The sequence below is a fragment of the Stigmatopora nigra genome, chromosome 22 (assembly GCF_051989575.1).
Source record: "Stigmatopora nigra isolate UIUO_SnigA chromosome 22, RoL_Snig_1.1, whole genome shotgun sequence".
In the NCBI taxonomy this organism is placed as follows: domain Eukaryota; kingdom Metazoa; phylum Chordata; class Actinopteri; order Syngnathiformes; family Syngnathidae; genus Stigmatopora; species Stigmatopora nigra.
This window is the reverse complement of record NC_135529.1, coordinates 9,233,986-9,252,783: the sequence shown is the minus strand read 5'-3', so window position 1 is coordinate 9,252,783 and position 18,798 is coordinate 9,233,986. Positions and strand designations below refer to the sequence as shown.

The 18,798-nt window shown below is 34.8% G+C and overlaps 1 protein-coding gene across 3 annotated transcripts in view; it reads right to left on the bottom strand.

The window, feature by feature from the left end:
* The window catches only part of LOC144215891 (polypeptide N-acetylgalactosaminyltransferase 9), a 69,010-nt gene extending 50,368 nt beyond the window's left edge, over positions 1-18,642 (bottom strand). Inside the window, exons 1-2 of one of the 3 annotated variants that reach the window (XM_077745089.1) lie at positions 18,554-18,642; positions 18,410-18,463 (exon numbers count right to left, since the gene is read on the bottom strand). In XM_077745089.1, coding sequence (XP_077601215.1) covers positions 18,410-18,416 — 7 coding nt within the window. In that variant the 5' untranslated portion in view covers positions 18,417-18,463; positions 18,554-18,642. Of the gene's footprint in view, positions 1-1,697; positions 2,623-18,409 lie in introns of those variants that run through there. The other 2 variants (XM_077745088.1, XM_077745090.1) reach the window with 2 other exon arrangements.
* Positions 18,643-18,798: the final 156 nt, after the last annotated feature.

Here is an 18,798-nt window from a genome sequence, read left to right as displayed (position 1 = left end):
GCCCATTGACTCAATTCAATTACCGCTTAATTGAGAAAGCATCTCATTGTCCAATAGGACGTGGGTGGTCCTTGACGATGGACAGTAATATGGACATTTTACCAATGCTATACGTCATATTTACATGTCATAGTCTACAGAACATTGGATTATTCAAGTGAACTTCAAATATGGTCATAAAATACAACAAACTGGGTCATCTGATTGTCAAAATGTCAAAGAAAAGCACCAATAAACCAAATGTCTTACATTTTTGAAAACACTAATGGTTATAATGGTGTATGCATATACTAACAATAAGGCTGAACAAGTACCATCGAGGAGATATCTTTTCAGCTTAATGCACTACTTAAGGTCAAAACACTGCTTCATAAGCTTGTTAACAAGCTTAAAACCTTTTTCATCTGATTAGCGAAAAGGCGGTGGCATTCACAGCTAAGCTTGGCAGCTGATAACCTTCATGTTGTTGCTTTGTGCCGCTAAATGACTTCCTGGTGAATGTTGACTGTTGTTTTCTTGCTGCCAGTCATCGGGAAACTATTAAAAGTGCTATTCTAAGACTTGTTTATGCCCTTCACATCTGATTGACCCCTGGTGTAACTACCGTGACATGCCGATGGAAGGCAATAAACAACAGAGAGAATGGGTGATTACTTCATATCATTGCTAGTTATGGTAATTGTCACTGGCAGTCCACGTCCGTCCTACTCTGACCAATCAGAGTAGAGAGTGCAATTTAGAAACTGGAGCGGATGACCTGTAGATACTAATTATTTTTTGTTTGCTGTTCAAAATCTTGAAGAAAAATATTATGCAGGGATGGCGATATGAGTTTGTATGATGTTGCCGGGCAGAAATGGAGCCAAATTTTTGAATATGAATATAATGAAATTGATATTTTGGCATTTACAATATGACTAAGATGAGAGCAGATGATTACAATAAAATAAAATAATTTGGCCTCTATGTACTTTGACTTTTTTGTGAAAAATGTACCGAATATGCAGTATTCCGAGTAAAGGCATTTTTCACTTAGTACATACATATAATGCATTTTCTATGTTATAAACTGAATGTGATTGATACATTTTGGTCCATTTCAAAGGATTTAATTTATTTTAAATCAGTCTGAAGTACATATTTAAAGAATTCTGAATTCTGGCAAGGCAAAAATGTACCTCTTAAAGTAAGATCTCAGTTATGATGTATGAATTGACTCTTATTGTACTGAAAACATTGCCAAAAATCAATGTATTAGCTCACCGTTATGTGGTTCAGAATCCTCATGTAAAACCATTCTATATTGTTCCATACATCCATTCACACATTATATCAATTTAATTTGACGTTCAATCCAACAAACTGGTAAAAACTGGCTGGGAATGATCACTGACAATCCTCCCAGTCAAAAATGGAGCATTTACTGCCAGTTCTCAGAGTTTAAATGACTTGGCCATATATTGTCAATAGCAAGGCAATAAGTCCATACCATTAGAATAAATACAATCATAATAATGGTGATAAACCAACTGTGGGTCATCTTTAATTGTATTTTGGATGCTGGGACTTTATGAGGTCGAGTTTTACATATATAGTTTGTCAAAACCATACTATATGATAAGAAAATTGATCAAATGAATGAGATAACTTGATCAAGACAGATGTGATGACAATGAGTTCTTTTCTAGTCTTCCTACCGTTCAGCTGATTGTATACGACATCCTCCAGCCTCTCCAGCCGCTGGAGAATCGACTGCCTGTCCACCAAGTTGGTAACTTTACCATGTCTGGTGCGCAATCTCTGGTCAGAAGCACGTCCAATCTGGACAAACTCTTCAGATCGGTCCTGGATTCGGCAGTAAACCGAGAACAGGATGATCCCCAAAAAGACCAGAATGTTGACGGTCAGCAAAGTTTTAATTTTGCGTGCCACGGCCATGAAAGTGACTTGCGTGTGTGGCAGACTCCGCCGAATTGTTCATCTGTGTCCTCGTCCAGCGATTGGGATCTTTCCAGAGTGTGATTCCACTTACGAAAAAAAAATTATATAGATCAGCACCCTCTTTTTGGTCCGAAGTGATCTTTTCAGCACCACGGTCAGCTCACGTGGGACATTTCGAAGGCATGCAGTTGCCGATTTTCAGTTCCTTCGTTGATCTTCTAACGCTTCACAAGCAAGGATGGGATTCCACGGGACGGGCTTTTCATCTCAAAACAGCCCACGGCGTTCCCGAAGCATCTACCGGCGTGGAAAAACGCTCAGCCGCCGCGACATGTCTCGTCCGTCTTCCCGGAGAAAGCGAACAATAACATCCTCGTGCTATCTCACTCGATCAGCGGTGAAAATGTCAAAAAAACGAGCAGCTTAACTCCGGTTACATGCTTCAAAATAAAACATCTAATGACGAGGGCCTCTTTTTTTCTTAATCTAATGCCGTCGCGTGTGGTTCTATGTGTGTGTTTGTGTTCCTGGTCCTCCTGAATCGAGAGCAGAATCGTCCGAAAAAAAGCACCGATGGTGTTTCTTGTCGTAAGGGGGGAAAGATGCAATCGGGGCTCGTGTGGCATGCCGTCTCTCCTCCACGCAGCCTCTCAGCTTCTGACGTCCACGGGCTACGGCATGAATAGTCATGAGCTGGATTGGGTTTAAAGCACAGAATAAGCGGCACAAAGTAGTTCCACTTGACAGAACAGCCGTCTACTCTTGTTAGCTTCTGGTGCCTGAATCAAATGTCCATTTTTTTTAATCCACCATGTCTATAGATTCCTTGCATTTCAACTCTAACTATTTGGGTAATGGGAACCAAGTGTATCGGATCTGGCCAAGTTAGTGTTGCTAATAAATGGCTCATGAAAGAGCAGTTTTTTTTCAAATTTATTTATTTTTTTCTTCTCTTTTAAATAGGTTTTTAGTTTGAAGTGTCATTAATAGCATTTGAAGTCAAAATGATCAGGAGTGGGAATCAGAAAAACAAGCGGGAAGTGCTCTGGGGCACAATTTATGGTTTTAATGCAAAATAATCATATAAATAATCAAAACTGGGACAAAGTTAACTCGATAAAAAACTAAATAAAAACTATACAGGGGAGACGGACATCGATTAAAGGGAAAACATCACTCACGTAAACAGGAAATTATACTCCTACAAAATACATGCCAACACACGGGGTTTAAATACACATGAAGTTGATGACCAATTGCAAACAAAATTGGGAGGAACTCAGTATATGCCAATTTTAATCTGGACTTTTCAACAAAATAAGTGTGTTTAAAGGCATTTTTTTCATGTAATAGTTGCTCCTTTTGACTATTAACTGTGCTTTATTGACACATTTTTAAAATTATTATTTCCCCACTAGCATTACATTTTTAAATGACAGTGAACATTGTCCATTTTATTTTTCAAGGAATAACAAAAGTTATAAGTGCAAAACCAGTACGACTATTGCAATATTATGAACTACATGTTATATTTATTCATCCATTCTCTTTACCACTTTGTCGGCAGTCAGTTGTAAGGCACTTGTAGTGACAGACGACCATTCACACTCACACTCACAGTCGCACTCTCACAAAAGTGGGAAAAGAACCTACACTGACTGCTACATCATCAGCGATTAAAGCTACATTGATAAATGTTATTTTAAATAATACATCATAGGTGTGTTTTATTTTGATTCCACAAGTATCGAGACACACATGAACACATTATTTTTGCTTTGCAGAAAAGTTATGAAAAGGTTGCCCTATGTATTATGCAATCCCATCGGGAAGTGTCAGCCAAAGATTCAAATTCACTTCTCCTCACAAATCCCTTGCTTGCCTTTGCAGTATTTCCATCCGCACTTCCTCATGAATAATGTTAAAAAATCATCCATTCATGTCAAGAAATATTTGTGGATTTAGAGTTTGTTTTGTTTTGATTTAATATTTCACACCATACTGACAGGCTACCCAGAAATGATGTTTAAAACTTTTATTGGCCAAATCAATCTAATCCGAAGTACTTGTCTTGAAGTAGATGTTTTTTAACCATGTCTATTAAAATAGAAAAAAATCGATTTTTTGAAATGAAAACTAATATATTTACGTCAAATATGATAATTAAATTCTACTCATTCTTCTACATTGATTAGATATAATAAAGAGGCCAGCAAATGTTAAATCAGAGAAATAGAAAACGATGTAGGTTGAATTTAAGCTTCTTTTGTGGGCCATATTGAGCTATATCTTCAGTATTTGCAGCCAGCCAATAAAAACAGACATAAGCACTTGCAGTATCCATTTAAGTGCAAAATAATCGCTAATCTAGTGAAGCCTTTGCTGTTATTATACAAGCACAATGCGATTTAAAGCCTCACCAAAACAAGCCTACATAGATAAGTAGTCATAAAAAGATTTATATACAATAAAAATGAAGTGAGGTTAGAAAAAAATGGCTAAACTGGTTAGCAACACATGAGGTATCTATAGTGTTTTAGTTTAAGTTTGCTTTAGCATCCATGTTGCTACCAATCTCGAGACGGTGTCTTATACTATAGCGAAAAGATGGTATTTGTCTTTGTTATTTCATCATTGCCCTCCCTAATACGAAGACTTTTTTTTTTTTAAAAAAGCTGTAGTCGCAAGATTGTTTGCCCCTTGCAGAGCGGGGTCTTCTCCAACACTACTTTTATCTTAACTCCAAATCCACCAACAAAGCCGACCGTGTCATCTACACGCACAGTTTCTTCTGCTTAGGTTGAGCTCATGTGGGATACAGTGCCAGTTAGACAAGTAAAGTAACTGGACGTGAGGAGAATTACGTCTCATTTTGGGTTACCATATTTTCACGACTATAAGGCGCACTCAAAAGTCTTAAATTTTCTCTAAAATAGACAGTGCGTCTTATAATCCAGTGTGCTTTGTACATGGTAAAAAAATAAAATGTGTCATTCGTTGACGGTGCGCCTTATAATGCATTGCGCCTTATAGTCGTGAAAATATGGTACGTAAAATACAAACCATGACGGGAAAAAAATTAAAGTGTAATTCGTTGACAGTGCGCCTTAAAATGTGGTGCGCCATATAGTCGTGAAAATATGGTAATGTTATTTGTAAGTTTAACTATGCTACAAATCTGACTTTTCTAATGGTTTAATTTCTAGCTGATAACTAGTACCCATGTGGCCGTGGAAGGGAAATTGGCGTAAAAAGTCTCCCAAATATATCATACAAATTGACTATTTTGCTGTGGTGACCCTTGAGTTGAGTGGATTAGCCTAAAAGTCCGTTTATCTGATAACTGTGTACCGAAGTAGCTAAGAATAGCTTAAAAAATGTATAAAAATGTCAGTATCTGAAATCCCATTTGGATTAGAGAATGATTCGTAATGTATATCCAGTTTACATGCTTTCTGGGGGGCATCTTTGGTCTATAAACGAAAATGGTTTGTTTTTCCTAAGAATTACATAATATTTACTAAGTACAGTAACATAGGACAATGGGAAAAAATGGGTAATCGCTTAGTGTGGATATGCAATGCAAAACTGCATCAAATTGTCAATTTTATTCTTCAGATAAACGGAAATTTTCTGTTTATTGTTCCTGAAATGCATTATGGGAGTGAGTTTAAGTCAACTATCCAAATGACAGAAAAATCGAAGAATAGGTAAACATAAAAATTCCTTATATATCTCCTAAAGTTGGTCATTAAAACTGCTTACCGTTAATAAGTATGTGAACCAAAGTCCCCGCCAGAGTTCTAATGAAACACTTTCTTTTGCATTATGAAGCCTTTTGTGTTTTAATGATGTCCCTTTCCTTCCATTGCAACTCTCCTACCTTTCTACCTATAGTCCGACAACTACTTCCCAAAAAGGTTGGGATTTAATTGGGATTCCCCATGCATGTGAATCCCACTACAAAGGGCCTTGGATTTGATTTGAGGTCTGTAGAAAAAGTCTGAATGTGAAGGAAAAACGAAAAAAAATCACGCTTACACTCACATCAGCTGCAGAGCCGGAGTTTAGCAGCTTAGGCGGCAGCAACAGACTCACTGATCTCTGTGAAAAAACCCTCTCAAGATGTCAGCCTTCTGCTTTCGGCACCCTGCTTGCTTGTGAAAAAGCAGGCACTAGCGTTCAAGTATTTTAGCCAACTATCCCTTAGTCATCTCACTGGATGATTCCACTTGACCCGCTACACACATTCAGTTCTTTGTGTTATCTTGCATGACAGCACTAGCCTTTATTCCATATTTAGAATGGATGTTAACTAATCATTTCGAAAGATTTGGTTTATCAGTAGCATAAATTAAATGGTTGTGTTGGCAAGGTCATTCAAAGTGCAGCTGTACCACCACCACTCAGCTATAATCATTTTTTTACTAAGCTGGTTGGAAACCACAAAAAAAGGTCAACATCTAGCCAAAACAATATAAAAAAATAATAATAAATGAAGTGGATAGTGCAAGAATGTTAGTCGAAAAATCGGTGGCTAAATAATGACGAAATAAAGTCTTATTTATCATTTATGGCCTTACATTTATGGCCTTATAATGGGATAATGGGACTATAAGGCGCACCGCATTATAAGGCGCACCCTCAATGAATGACATCTTTTCCATATATAAGGCGCACTGTATTATAAGGCGCACTGCATAATAAGGTGCACTGTATTATAAGGCGCACTGTATTATAAGGTGCACTGTATTATAAGGCGCACTGTCTATTTTGGAGAAAAAGACTTAAGTGCGCCTTATAGTCATGAAAATACGGTAATTGCTATTGACTTCCAGGTATGAAGCACTCACTACTTTACAGTCACCTCTAGAGCCAGCCATTGTTGATGTTTTGGATTTTTTTGGATGAAATCTTGCAGTGGGTGAGGAGCTATATGATGGAAGATGTTGTAAACTAAGATGGCATCTGCATATTTAACAGTATTGTTTCAGTTCAGGCGTTTGTGTTTTTTTTAATATCCGACAGTGGTGGTTTTTCGTTTTTGGTTTTCAGTTTTTTCCATATATAAGACGCACTGGATTATAAGGCGCACTGTCTATTTTGGAGAAAATTTAAGACTTTTAAGTGCGCCTTATAGTCGTGAAAATACGGTACCTATTTATGTCTTTTCCCATTATATTTTTCATGAGGTTGTGATGTTATGATTCGTTTTTTCACCTCCCGAGTTTTAACGCAACCTTCCTAACGCTTGAACATCACAAATGTATTGCTGTATGCTCACCCGCCGGCGTTAAAGTTCATACAATTCCACTTTGACCCTTAGGCTAACAGCTAAGCCCCAGTTCTGTCTGCCTAAACTTGCCTCATACCCATTGCACCTCTGGCCACTTGATCCTACTTCACTGCTGCAGGAGCTGTGGATTTGCTTAATGCCTTAACTAAATGAGAATAATAACCCCGCGGACTAGAATATTTAACATACCACTCTAGGGAAATGTTAAAATAGATTATTAAAAATTAATTTGTTTAAAATGCAAGTTTTTTTCTCCCCCCAGCTCTGCTGCTTCGTTCATTACAGTGTTGTTTTATAGTGGTGAATGTGTTTAATTGTAACGAGTATTCACACATGTGTTGGCATGAATGAATGAAAATATTACAGCTCTTACTTTGTAGTACATACTAGTTAAAAGTAGTGCACTTGTTTTTGTGAGGACATTCACTCAAGAAATGAAAAATATTGACAAGATCTTAAGCCCTGGCCTAAGGAAATGAAATAAAGTGATTTATCTACTTACAAATGTCTTTACAGACAACATAATTAAGTTATGAAACATGTCATTTGGTAAAATTTGTCTCTAGACAGAAAGAAATTCAAGTAATTTAACATAAAGTCCCAAAAGTTGAAAGATCTTGAACAGAAATAAAGCCATACCATCCTGTATTTTAAAAATAGTGTTTGCTCTTCCATTGGCTATCTCCCAACAACCTGGTGGCCTCCTATTGGCTTAGAAGGGAGCTACATCTGCAGGTAAAAATGCGACTTTACTTACGACAATTTCAAGTGCCTAAATGTGACTCTACTTACAACAATTTCAAGTGCCTAAATGCGACTCTACTTACAACAATTTCAAGTGCCGAAATGCGACTCTACTTACAACAATTTCAAGTAACAAAATGCAACTCTACTTACGACAATTTCAAGTGCCTAAATGCGACTCTACTTACAACAATTTCGAGTAACAAAATGCGACTCTACTTACAACAATTTCAAGTAACAAAATGCGACTCTACTTACAACAATTTGAAGTAACAAACCGCGACTCTACTTACAACAATTTAAAGTCACAAAATGTGACTCTACTTTCAACAATTTCAAGTAACAAAATGCAACTCTACTTACAACAATTTCAAGTAACAAAATGTGACTCTACTGACAACAATTTCAAGTTACCAAATCACCCATGAACCGACTTAATTTAATAAATAGAAGTACCACTGTATGAATACTCCGAATAAAAATGATTATTATTGTTCTTAAAAATTGATGTAAGTATGATTGCCATCCCCTATATTATTATAATGAGACATTAGCACTCCATATTTCTTGAATTATGGCAAAAGCAATTATACAGTATATGGCCCATGTGAGCATAGTTGATTTGTGAGCCTATGCGTTTAATTAGAAATAATAATGAAAACGGGAACCAAGGAAACATATCCTGCTCTTAAAGAATCTAATCAACGATGGCAAACTATCCATATTATAGTTGAGATTCGGGTAAGACTGCTTGAAAATCTGGTGTGTACTTCAGTCCTTTTTTACAAAATCCATTACTCTGCTGACACCTCTTACTTGTTTACATACTGATTCATATTCCGTGGCTTTATGAGCCTTCATTCAATTTGCCTTTTCAATTTCTTCATGACACAAAGCACACAAGGATTTCATAAAGACAAAAGCAGCTACTGATAGGTTTGGGAGAAAAAAGGCATAAGAATCCATATATTTATTTATTTTAATCCTCATTATAGTTAAGTTATGGAATAAAAAAAGGCATACTCATACAAATTAAATAGACTAAAGTGTGTAATAGCAATATATATAAAAATATTTGCTTAAAAAATGCATAAAAGATTCACTGCCTTATTGAAATAACCTCATTAGATTTGTGAAAGGATTTCTATTCTGAGGGAGCAAAAGCATTTGTTGTGGAAACTGCTCCAATTCCAATCAAATTCCTTTATTAATTTTTCAGCCTACTTTGGCAAATATTGCTGCTTCTAAAATACAAAACACTTAATCCATGCTTTACTAAATATAGATAAATAAAATAATTTACACTGCATTCATTGTTATGGTTGGAAATGAAATAAATTTAATTATTGAGTTTTTTCCCATAAAGCGATAATATTTATGAAGTATTAAACATTATATAGTATTTCTGTGTATTACCAAGTACATCCTATCTTTAAAAAATGACATATTTGTTTAAAATTGATAAAAATAATGCTATTACGATTTTGCATTAGATTCTTTAGCCCGTTTTCAATCCAACGAATAAAAAAAATATGATTAAATAGCTGAATTGGTCAAATTTAAACACTTTTCATCCAAAATTGATCACATACTTTCAAAAAAATGGGTGTTTTGGCTAAAAGAACAGCAAATGAACTTAAATCCTGCATGATTAAATAGATGAAATGGTCAAATTTAAACACTATTTGCCAAAATTTGATCTCCCACTTTCAAAAAAATGAGTCTTTCTGCTAAATAAAACCAGCAAATGAACATTAAATCCAACCCATTGTCTTTTAAAATGTCACATCTCCCAAGCCCCTCCCAAATCCAAAGCCTTCCTTATCATCTTTGTACAAAGATATAATGATCCCAACCCCCTGTCTCTGCCAGAAAGATGATTACAATGTTTGGTCAACATTCTATTGGCGTTTTGCCATTTTGCTGGAGAAGAAAAACTACTGGGCCAAGAGCAGACAGCATCAAAAAGCCAAGTGTGCGCCCGCCTGCAGTCAGAAGGCCCCTTTTGCACGATTGTAATTAAAGATAGAGAGCCACGCGAATCTGTCTTGCAAAGGAAATAATTACATAGTAGATCTGCTACGGTGGGGAGAATGTGGGTGGAAGCGGGGTTTTGAAAAAGAAGGTCTGTCTTGGTGGATGGGGGACGCTTGAAAATGGCGGGATGGTGGTAGAGGGTTAGGGTGTGCTTAAAAACAAAATGGTTAGGGTTAGGTTTAGGGTTAGGGTGTGTTTAAATACAAAATGCTTAGGGTTAGGTTTAGGTTTAGGGTTAGGGTGTGTTTAAATACAAAATGGTTAGGGTTAGGTTTAGGTTTAGGGTTAGGGTGTGTTTAAATACAAAATGGTTAGGGTTAGGTTTAGAGGTTAGGGTTAGGGTGTGTTTAAATACAAAATGGTTAGGGTTAGGGTTAGGGTGTGTTTTAATATAAAATGGTTAGGGTTAGGGTTAGGGTTGGGGTTAGGATTAGGGTGTGTTTAAATACAAAATGGTTAGGGTTAGGGTGCGTTTAAATACAAAATGGTTAGGGTTAGGTTTAGAGGTTAGGGTTAGGGTGTGTTTAAATACAAAATGGTTAGGGTAAGGGTTTGGGTTAGGGTTAGGGTGTGTTTAAATACAAAATGGTTAGGGTTAGGTTTAGAGGTTAGGGTTAGGGTATGTTTAAATACAAAATTGTTAGGGTTAGGTTGTGTTTAAATACAAAATGGTTAGGGTTAGGGTGTGTTTAATACAAAATGGTTAGGGTTAGGGGTTAAGGTTAGGGTGTGTTTAAATACAAAATGGTTAGGGTTTGGTTTAGGGTGTGTTTAAATACAAAATGGTTAGGGTTAGGTTTGAGGTCAAAGCCAGTTCAGAGACCCGTTATCATTTGCGCCGCTTCGCATTTGTAATCCTACAGTAAACACATACCCATGGAATAACAGGCTGAGGGGATAGGTGTAGAACGGTGGGGGTAGGCGCTTGTTAAAGGGCAATATTAAGCACAGCTGTGAAGCAGAACTCAACACATTTTATTTCCTTCTCCTCGGCGAGCAGGAAACATCGTTTAACGTGATCAATAAGAACCCAAGTGAAAGCTAATTCAATACATTTGTGACTTTGGGTTTTCATTGATTTTTTTTTCTGCTTTCCCCTCTGCCGCATAGCAAGAGTCTGGTTGCTGAAATTACCCATAATGAGAACACTTGCTAGACAGTGATCCATATTGGCCACTAGTAGAACTTGTGGGGTGTGGAACTGGAATCTATCATGTAGATATGTGGAGGAAAATAAATGGTATGCAGGTATTTGAGGTTTTAGATTGCATGTTAACCTAGATGTGGGTTAGGGTTATCGATAAAGATAAGTTATTTATGTACATTTCTTTAAGAAATCTGAGCTCAAATATTGAACTGTTTTAAGTAAATAAACATACCATATAACCTCCATTACAACAGAATGTCATTCTATTTTTCAAACTTTCCCCCGTAGTGCCCTTCAATTGGAGGTGCCATTCAATTAGAGGGTGCCACTCTATTTTTCGAGAAGCTGGTCAAATTTTTGAGAATAGGCAGTAAATTTTATGGATTAAAAGAGAAACACGGTAACATATATACATGTTTATTGAACAAAAAAAGGCACAAATACATATTTCACCGGCATGCTGTTCTATTTTTAAAACTTTTCGCATAGTGACGTTCAATTAGAGGTGCCGTTCAATTAGAGGGTGGCAATCTATTATTCAATTCTTCCACTAAGGTGCCATTTTATTAGAGGGGCCATTCAAAGAGAGTATTTATTGTATTTCCATGATTATAAATTGAAACTGCATTAGGCATATTTCTTTCCACAAACTGAAGGGATTAAGATTTTATCTGGCAACTCGTCCAGTCCATGTAGCAGCATAACCATGTCACAGTAACAACATCTGTACTAAAACATGGACTTGAGCTTCTATAAATGACGATGCAAGATAAAAATTATGTGAAAACAACTAGTTAACCATCATGAGGGAATGTTAGACAGTCATACTGAAATCTCAGAAGACAGAAAACTCCAAAACGTGTTAAGGTATATAGTCACGGCATAAAAAATCCAAAACACATTCTGCTTTTTGAATATTTAATGCATTACGCCTTAGTCCACTATGACGAATCTGTGTGAAATGAAAGTACTGCCTTTGCTTGAAATGATCAATAAGCGCTTTAAAACCCAACGAGAATCATTTTCTTTTAGTTTTTTTGTTTTAAACAAGTGTGACAAACTATGTTATAGCCAAAGATTGCTTGCATTGTCCAATTTTCAGCTTTTGGCATCCATTTTAATACAGAAGAGTACTAAAGTCAATTGAAAGTTAATTCCAATGTGTTTGATTAATGGGCACTGGAGGATGCTCAGTAATCTGTGCTCTGTTCAACTGTTTCACATCAAGACACACCGAGGTAATTATTCCTGCCGTTCTCCAGGAGTAAATGTTTGTGCTGTGTTGCTTTCTATGAGCATCGCTTGTACGCCATCTTAATTAACATCCTCATAGAAAGTATGTTTTTTTTAGTAAGCGGATAAAATGGATAAAATGGACTAGACCAGTTTGTGATAATGGGAATTTTTTGGATTAAATTTTATAAACAAGTAAGCAATTAGAAAATAATGTCAAAATAAAAGGAGATTATTGCAAATAAAACTAATTATTGCACTAAATATCTGAGAAAGTGGAAAAAGTATTTGTCAAAATTAATTTGTTGCTAAGCTTTCTATTATGACGGAGTTTAAAAAGGCATTGGAAAAGCCACTTTTAATTGGTTGTTTACTGTTAGTTGAAATTTCAGAGGGACCATCCATCAAACGTCAAATTAAACCACCAACTACTGTATTTTCACAACTATAAGGCGCACTTAAAAGTCTTAAATTTTCTCCAAAATAGACAGGGCGCCTTATAATTCAGTGCGCCTTATATATGGAACAAAATGTCATTCATTGAAGGTGCGCCTTATAATGCAGTGCGCCTTATAGTCGTGAAAATACGGTAGTTTAATTGGTTGTTTACTGTTAGTTGACATTTCAGAGGGACCATCCATCAAACGTCAAATTAAACGACCAACTACCGTATTTTCACGACTATAAGGCGCACTTAAATCTTAAATTTTCTCCAAAAAAACAGGGCGCCTTATAATCCAGTGCGCCTTATATAATGGGAAAAATGTCATTCATTGAGGGTGCGCCTTATAATGCAGTGCGCCTTATAGTCGTGAAAATACGCCAGTTTAATTGGTTTTTTACTGTTAGTTGAAATTTCAGAGGGACCATCCATCAAACGTCAAATTAAACCAACAACTACTGTATTTTCACGACTATAAGGCGCACTTAAGTCTTAAATTTTTTCCAAAATAGACAGGGCGCCTTATAATCCAGTGCGCCTTATATATGGAACAAAATGTCATTCATTGAGGGTATTCATTGAGGGTATATAATGCGGTGCGCCTTATAGTCGTGAAAATACGGTACATCTTTTTGTTCTAAGCCTGTTTCTGAAAATGTCGATAAAACCCGACCAAATGAGCAGTAGGCTTCTCATTAGAAATCATAAAAATGTCTCTCTTCTTTGGATTTTTGCACTGTTTAAAGTCTTAAGACTTTTTTCCACAAAGAAAAATGCACTCAAAACGAAATCATTTCAACAAGAGCATTACAAGTGGGTGATACATGAGCTGAATTGGAAGAAAAATAAGTGAGATAACTGTTAACAGCTTTAAATAGTGGCGGAAAAATTGTAAAATATCTCTGGCTTGAACGATTTTATTGATATTATTTTGCTCTGGACAAAAATGGAAGCAGAAAATTCATAATAGAGGACACTAAACTAATTCTTCATACACACATCTATAGGGACTGCCTTTGTATATAATAATGTGTTACAGAAATGCAACTATGTTGCAGTCATATGGCTCCAAACTCAATGAAAATAGGTATGTTTTCCTTTTTATTTATAGCAGCGTTGCCCACCAACTGTGTAAAGACCATGTTTTCAACCCCTCCATGGATTGTAAACAGTGGGAGACCATGTCAGTGGTGAAATTAGTACATTTTTCATTGCTCCACCTTTTAAGCTCTTCCTTTTTTATTTTATAGATTTGCTGAACATTTTGCATTCCTAGTAAGCTAAATAGATTATTATAGGACTAAATTAATGTAATGAAACAAATTTATTTCTTTATTAATCAGTTTTTAAAGGGAGGAAGAATTTATGATTGTGAAATTAAAAAGATTCGAGTGCATTATTTTTTTTTTCAGATTAAATTATTGAATTTTGCAACAGGCAGTTTATAGTAAATTATTATTAGTAGTATTATTGTTAAAAAGATTGGATTGCATTATATTTCTTTTCATATTAAATTAATATTTTTTCAACAGGCAGTATATAGTTGATTATTATTAAAAATATTGGGTTGCATTATATTTCTTTTGATATTAAATTTTTTTTTTTTCAAAAGTCGGTATATAGTTAATGATTATTATTATTATTATTAAAAATATTGGAATACATTATTTATTTTCAGATTAAATTAATTATTTTTTTAAATATTTTCTTTCAACAGGCAGTTTGTAGTAAATTATTATTATTATTAAAAAGATTGAAATGCATTATATTTCTTTTCAGATTAAATTCATAATTTTCTAACAGGCAGTTTAGAGTAAATTATTATGTTTTATTATTATTATTTTAATTGTTATTAGTTTTATTATTACTATTAACGTTATTTTAATCATTATTTTTTATCATTATTATGGTTAAAAGGTTCCTTTTTGTCAATATAACATAAAACTATTGTTATCATAATCAACCTAATTCATGGACACAAAAAAAACATTTTTAAAGTGTTTAAAGTTTGTATCAGACTTGACTCCCATGAATTATTGGTTATTTAAATATAACTTATTTTTTCCATGTGTGGCTGGTTAATAACTAAAGCTCAATAATGAAGCCCTCTTTCCTCAGCTTTGAGCATTGCTCCCAATTAACATTTGATTCGGTGGTTAACAATATTGATTAAGTAATACTCTTTATCGCAACCTTTTTTTGACACCCTTTAAACAATTCTGGGGCAATAGCTTATCTTGGACAGGCAGTAAGTGGTCCCATCCTATTGGGGGTCCTCGGGGTAGCTACACTGGTTTTGTAGATGTCTTTCAATTAGCAACTAATGAAGACAAAGCAGAAATGGCTCCACTGATCAATTGTGCACATAATTAGATCAGGGTTTTTTATTTTTTTATTTTTTTTATGAAAGCTGGAGAGGAGGCTGATGACAAACACAGTTCCTTCAAATACTTCCCTAAACAACTTCAAAATGGAACTATCAGAACTTTGTCAAGTGTTTTATTGGGGGAAACAGAAACTTATTTTGAATTACAAGGCTCCACATCAGTAAAAAAAGAAGATAAACAAACCACAGTTCCATTTGAAGGAAATTACTGTCCTCTGGTGGTTTGAAATATATTTCTATAGGACTGCTTAATTCAGTTAGGTTGTAATTAAAAAGAAATATTTGCATATGGATAAAGAATTTAAAAAATATATTGAAAAATTCCTCTACCAATGTAATCTTGCTACAATATGAATGTGGTATAAAGAATTTAAAAATAAATGTTTGAAATATGTATTAATTTATTAATTTATTATTTAATTGATTTTCTTCCAAATCCCAAGAGAAGAGTTAATAATCTTAAATGTGTATGTCTGTGTGGTTTTGGAATTCTATTGTTTAAAAATGAACAATTATTTGCCATTTCTGATGATGCAACGACTAAATTTTGCAACCACTAGAGGCCACAGTTGTCTAGATAATATAAAACAATGAACAAAATATGAATATCTCTATATATTTATCATTCTTTTCCAACCATATAATAACAGTAGTGTATACATTACATAATGCTTTTATCTGCCTTAAAATCTAGTCAGAAAATACAATGATGAGTTTACCTATGTGTTTTTTTACAGATATTGTACACCTTGACACCATTACATCAAATAAGATACCAATAATGAAATAACCAAATAGAGGAATACTAACCAAAATCTTTTGTGCAATTTTAACTAGGAAAGAGCAATTTATTAAACAATTTTAAAGGGAATCGGAACAACAGTATCAATAAATATTTCAATGGAGAAAACCCATACACATAGTTATAATGATGATTGAGTTGAAGTTTGGCTAATGAAATGTCAAAAAATATATGAATAATAAGTTGTACATTGCGCCAAAAGTTACCACTAATTTCTCAGAAGACGAGGAACTAAAAATTCTGCATATTCTTGTGGTAAAATATCTTCCTACTTCTTGTCAAAACTACAGCAAATACATTTGTGAATAGTGTATTTAGATGCAAAAAACTGACTGCAAATTTGATAAAAATACTACCAATAATAAGTTTGAGTCTGAGACAAGCTACAAATAGTTTAAAAGAACACAAAATGATTAATTTAGGACCATCAACTCACCATTTTTCCTTGCCGAAAGTAAATATAGCACCAAATATTCCAAGTATCTTTAGCCAAGTATACAACCTTAACTTTATTTGAACTTTACAGATCGTCCACTTAACTGTTTGCCTCTCATTTAAATTCAAGTACCAAAGCATACATGTTTTATTCAGTGCAAAAACCAGAATAGAAGAATAATGTGGATCATTTTCAATACATTGACTCTGTCATTTCAGCAAATCATTTTTGAACGATGTCAGATGTCGCTTTACCTTTAACCAGACCCAGAGAGCAGAAAAAAACATTTTTCATAAGCAATATACATTCAAAGAAATAAGCATGAGATGTTTACTTGCAGTGCAATCATTTTTATAAGCTTCTCTGCCTTCATATGCGATCTCAATGCTTTCTATGCCACTATTTACCTTTTTTTGGATTGAATTTGTACTATTTTCTGCCAAAAGCCTCTGGTAGTCGTTGTTATTGTTGTTGTTGCTAACCCTTGCTGTTATTTTTTTTCCCAATGTCCTTCAAAGCTTAGCCAAAAGTTTTTTTGGCATCAACAATTGCAGTTTTTGTATATCTCCCTATTTGGAGTCGATTACTTAACAGAGTACAATGGATTTGTAGCCTCAGAGTGGTTGTATATCCCAATGCCAATGTTTGCACGGTGGCTTTATTGACTTCTCATTTGTTCTTTTTTATGTTCTTGTTGATGCCACCTTTGAGTCATGTAAAATAGAGACATTCAAGCGTGTATTGTTTGCATAATCACAGTTAAACTACACCAGGCTGTGTATATTGTTATATTGACTAGATGGGCAACATGGCAAGATATTTCCAAGTATGGCTTAATCTCCCTCTTTTTAATAAGATCTAGGTGGAATAAAACATATATTTTCTACATCTATGATACTTCAGTCATGCAATCTACATCAGACATGGGCAAACTACGGTCCGCGGGCCACATACGGCCCGTTAGGGCTTTTAAATCCGGCCCGCTGACGTTGTCTAATTTTCCATTATTTATTTTTTAAATTACCCCAAGATGGCGCCATCACGCGGAAGACAGTGGGAGTAGCTCTGTCCAGTCTTATTTGTTTTTTTGGGTTTAACAGCCCCTTTATTTATTTTTTAATGACATTTTAATATTTTTTTATACATTCCTTTTTACTTGACTTTGTACTTTATACTTTTTTACTTTAATGATGAGTGTGTTAATACTTTAGTCCTTTATTTATGTTTATGTTTCATATGTACTGTTAACGGATGCACTTTTTTATATGTATCGTATCTTGTGCTGACCCGGCCCATCTGTCAAATTATTAAAGTTAATTTGGCCCCCAAGCCCAAAAGTTTGCCCACCCCTGGCTTAATTTCTCTTTTGTTAATGAGATCTAAGCCGATAAAACACATTTTCTACATCTATGATACTTCACTCATGAAATCTAGATAGTGACATTGGAAAAAAATATATCATTCCCCAAAATGTTGATTCACACAGGTGCATACAATATATGAGCATTTTAAATAGGTGTCATACAGAAAACCACATGAAAGATAGAATCAGGAAGTGGAAAAGAGCTCTATACTACTCTTCCATCTCAAAAGGGGAAGTGGTTCAGACAGAAAATACATTGAGCTTTCAATGTAACCACAAACAGTTTGCAACCGCTGCTTTGTGTACAAGATCCTCAACATATTACTTCTAGTATCAACTCCTTATATTTTTAGAACTCACATACACAACAACAAAAAATCCTGCTACACATTCCCTTATCTTAAAAGGGTAAGAAATCAACATTTGGGTGAGAATCCTGCAACATTATTACAGTAAACCACAACAAACTATACATGACAAGCCCAGAAATATACAGATTACTCATTTTAAACAATGTACTAGTAACACACATTCAGTTATTATTCAACAACTGCATCTGAATTGATGTATTGAAATTATTACCTTTCATATCTTCAGTTGTGAAGTGAAGAGGGATCTTGAAATACCAACTTAGGACTGGTCAAATAAAATAAAGAAACAAATTTAATGGTGATAACAGGATGAGACGCCATGACCACAAAGCCTGACCGCAACACAAGAACTCACCAGACAATTACAAACACCTGGTGGAACTCATTCCTAATCACATGGACAGCCCACACAAGGAAAAACACAAATTTCAATATCAAAAACCCCCAAAAACATCACATTATTTTAATTTCTGAGTAAAAGAGAATGCCATAGAAGATCTCATATTTTATTAATGTTTATGAAAAGAATAAAATTTGGATTTACTCTAATCAAACCAAATTAAATATAACAATACCAGGCATTTTTGTATCTACTCTCAA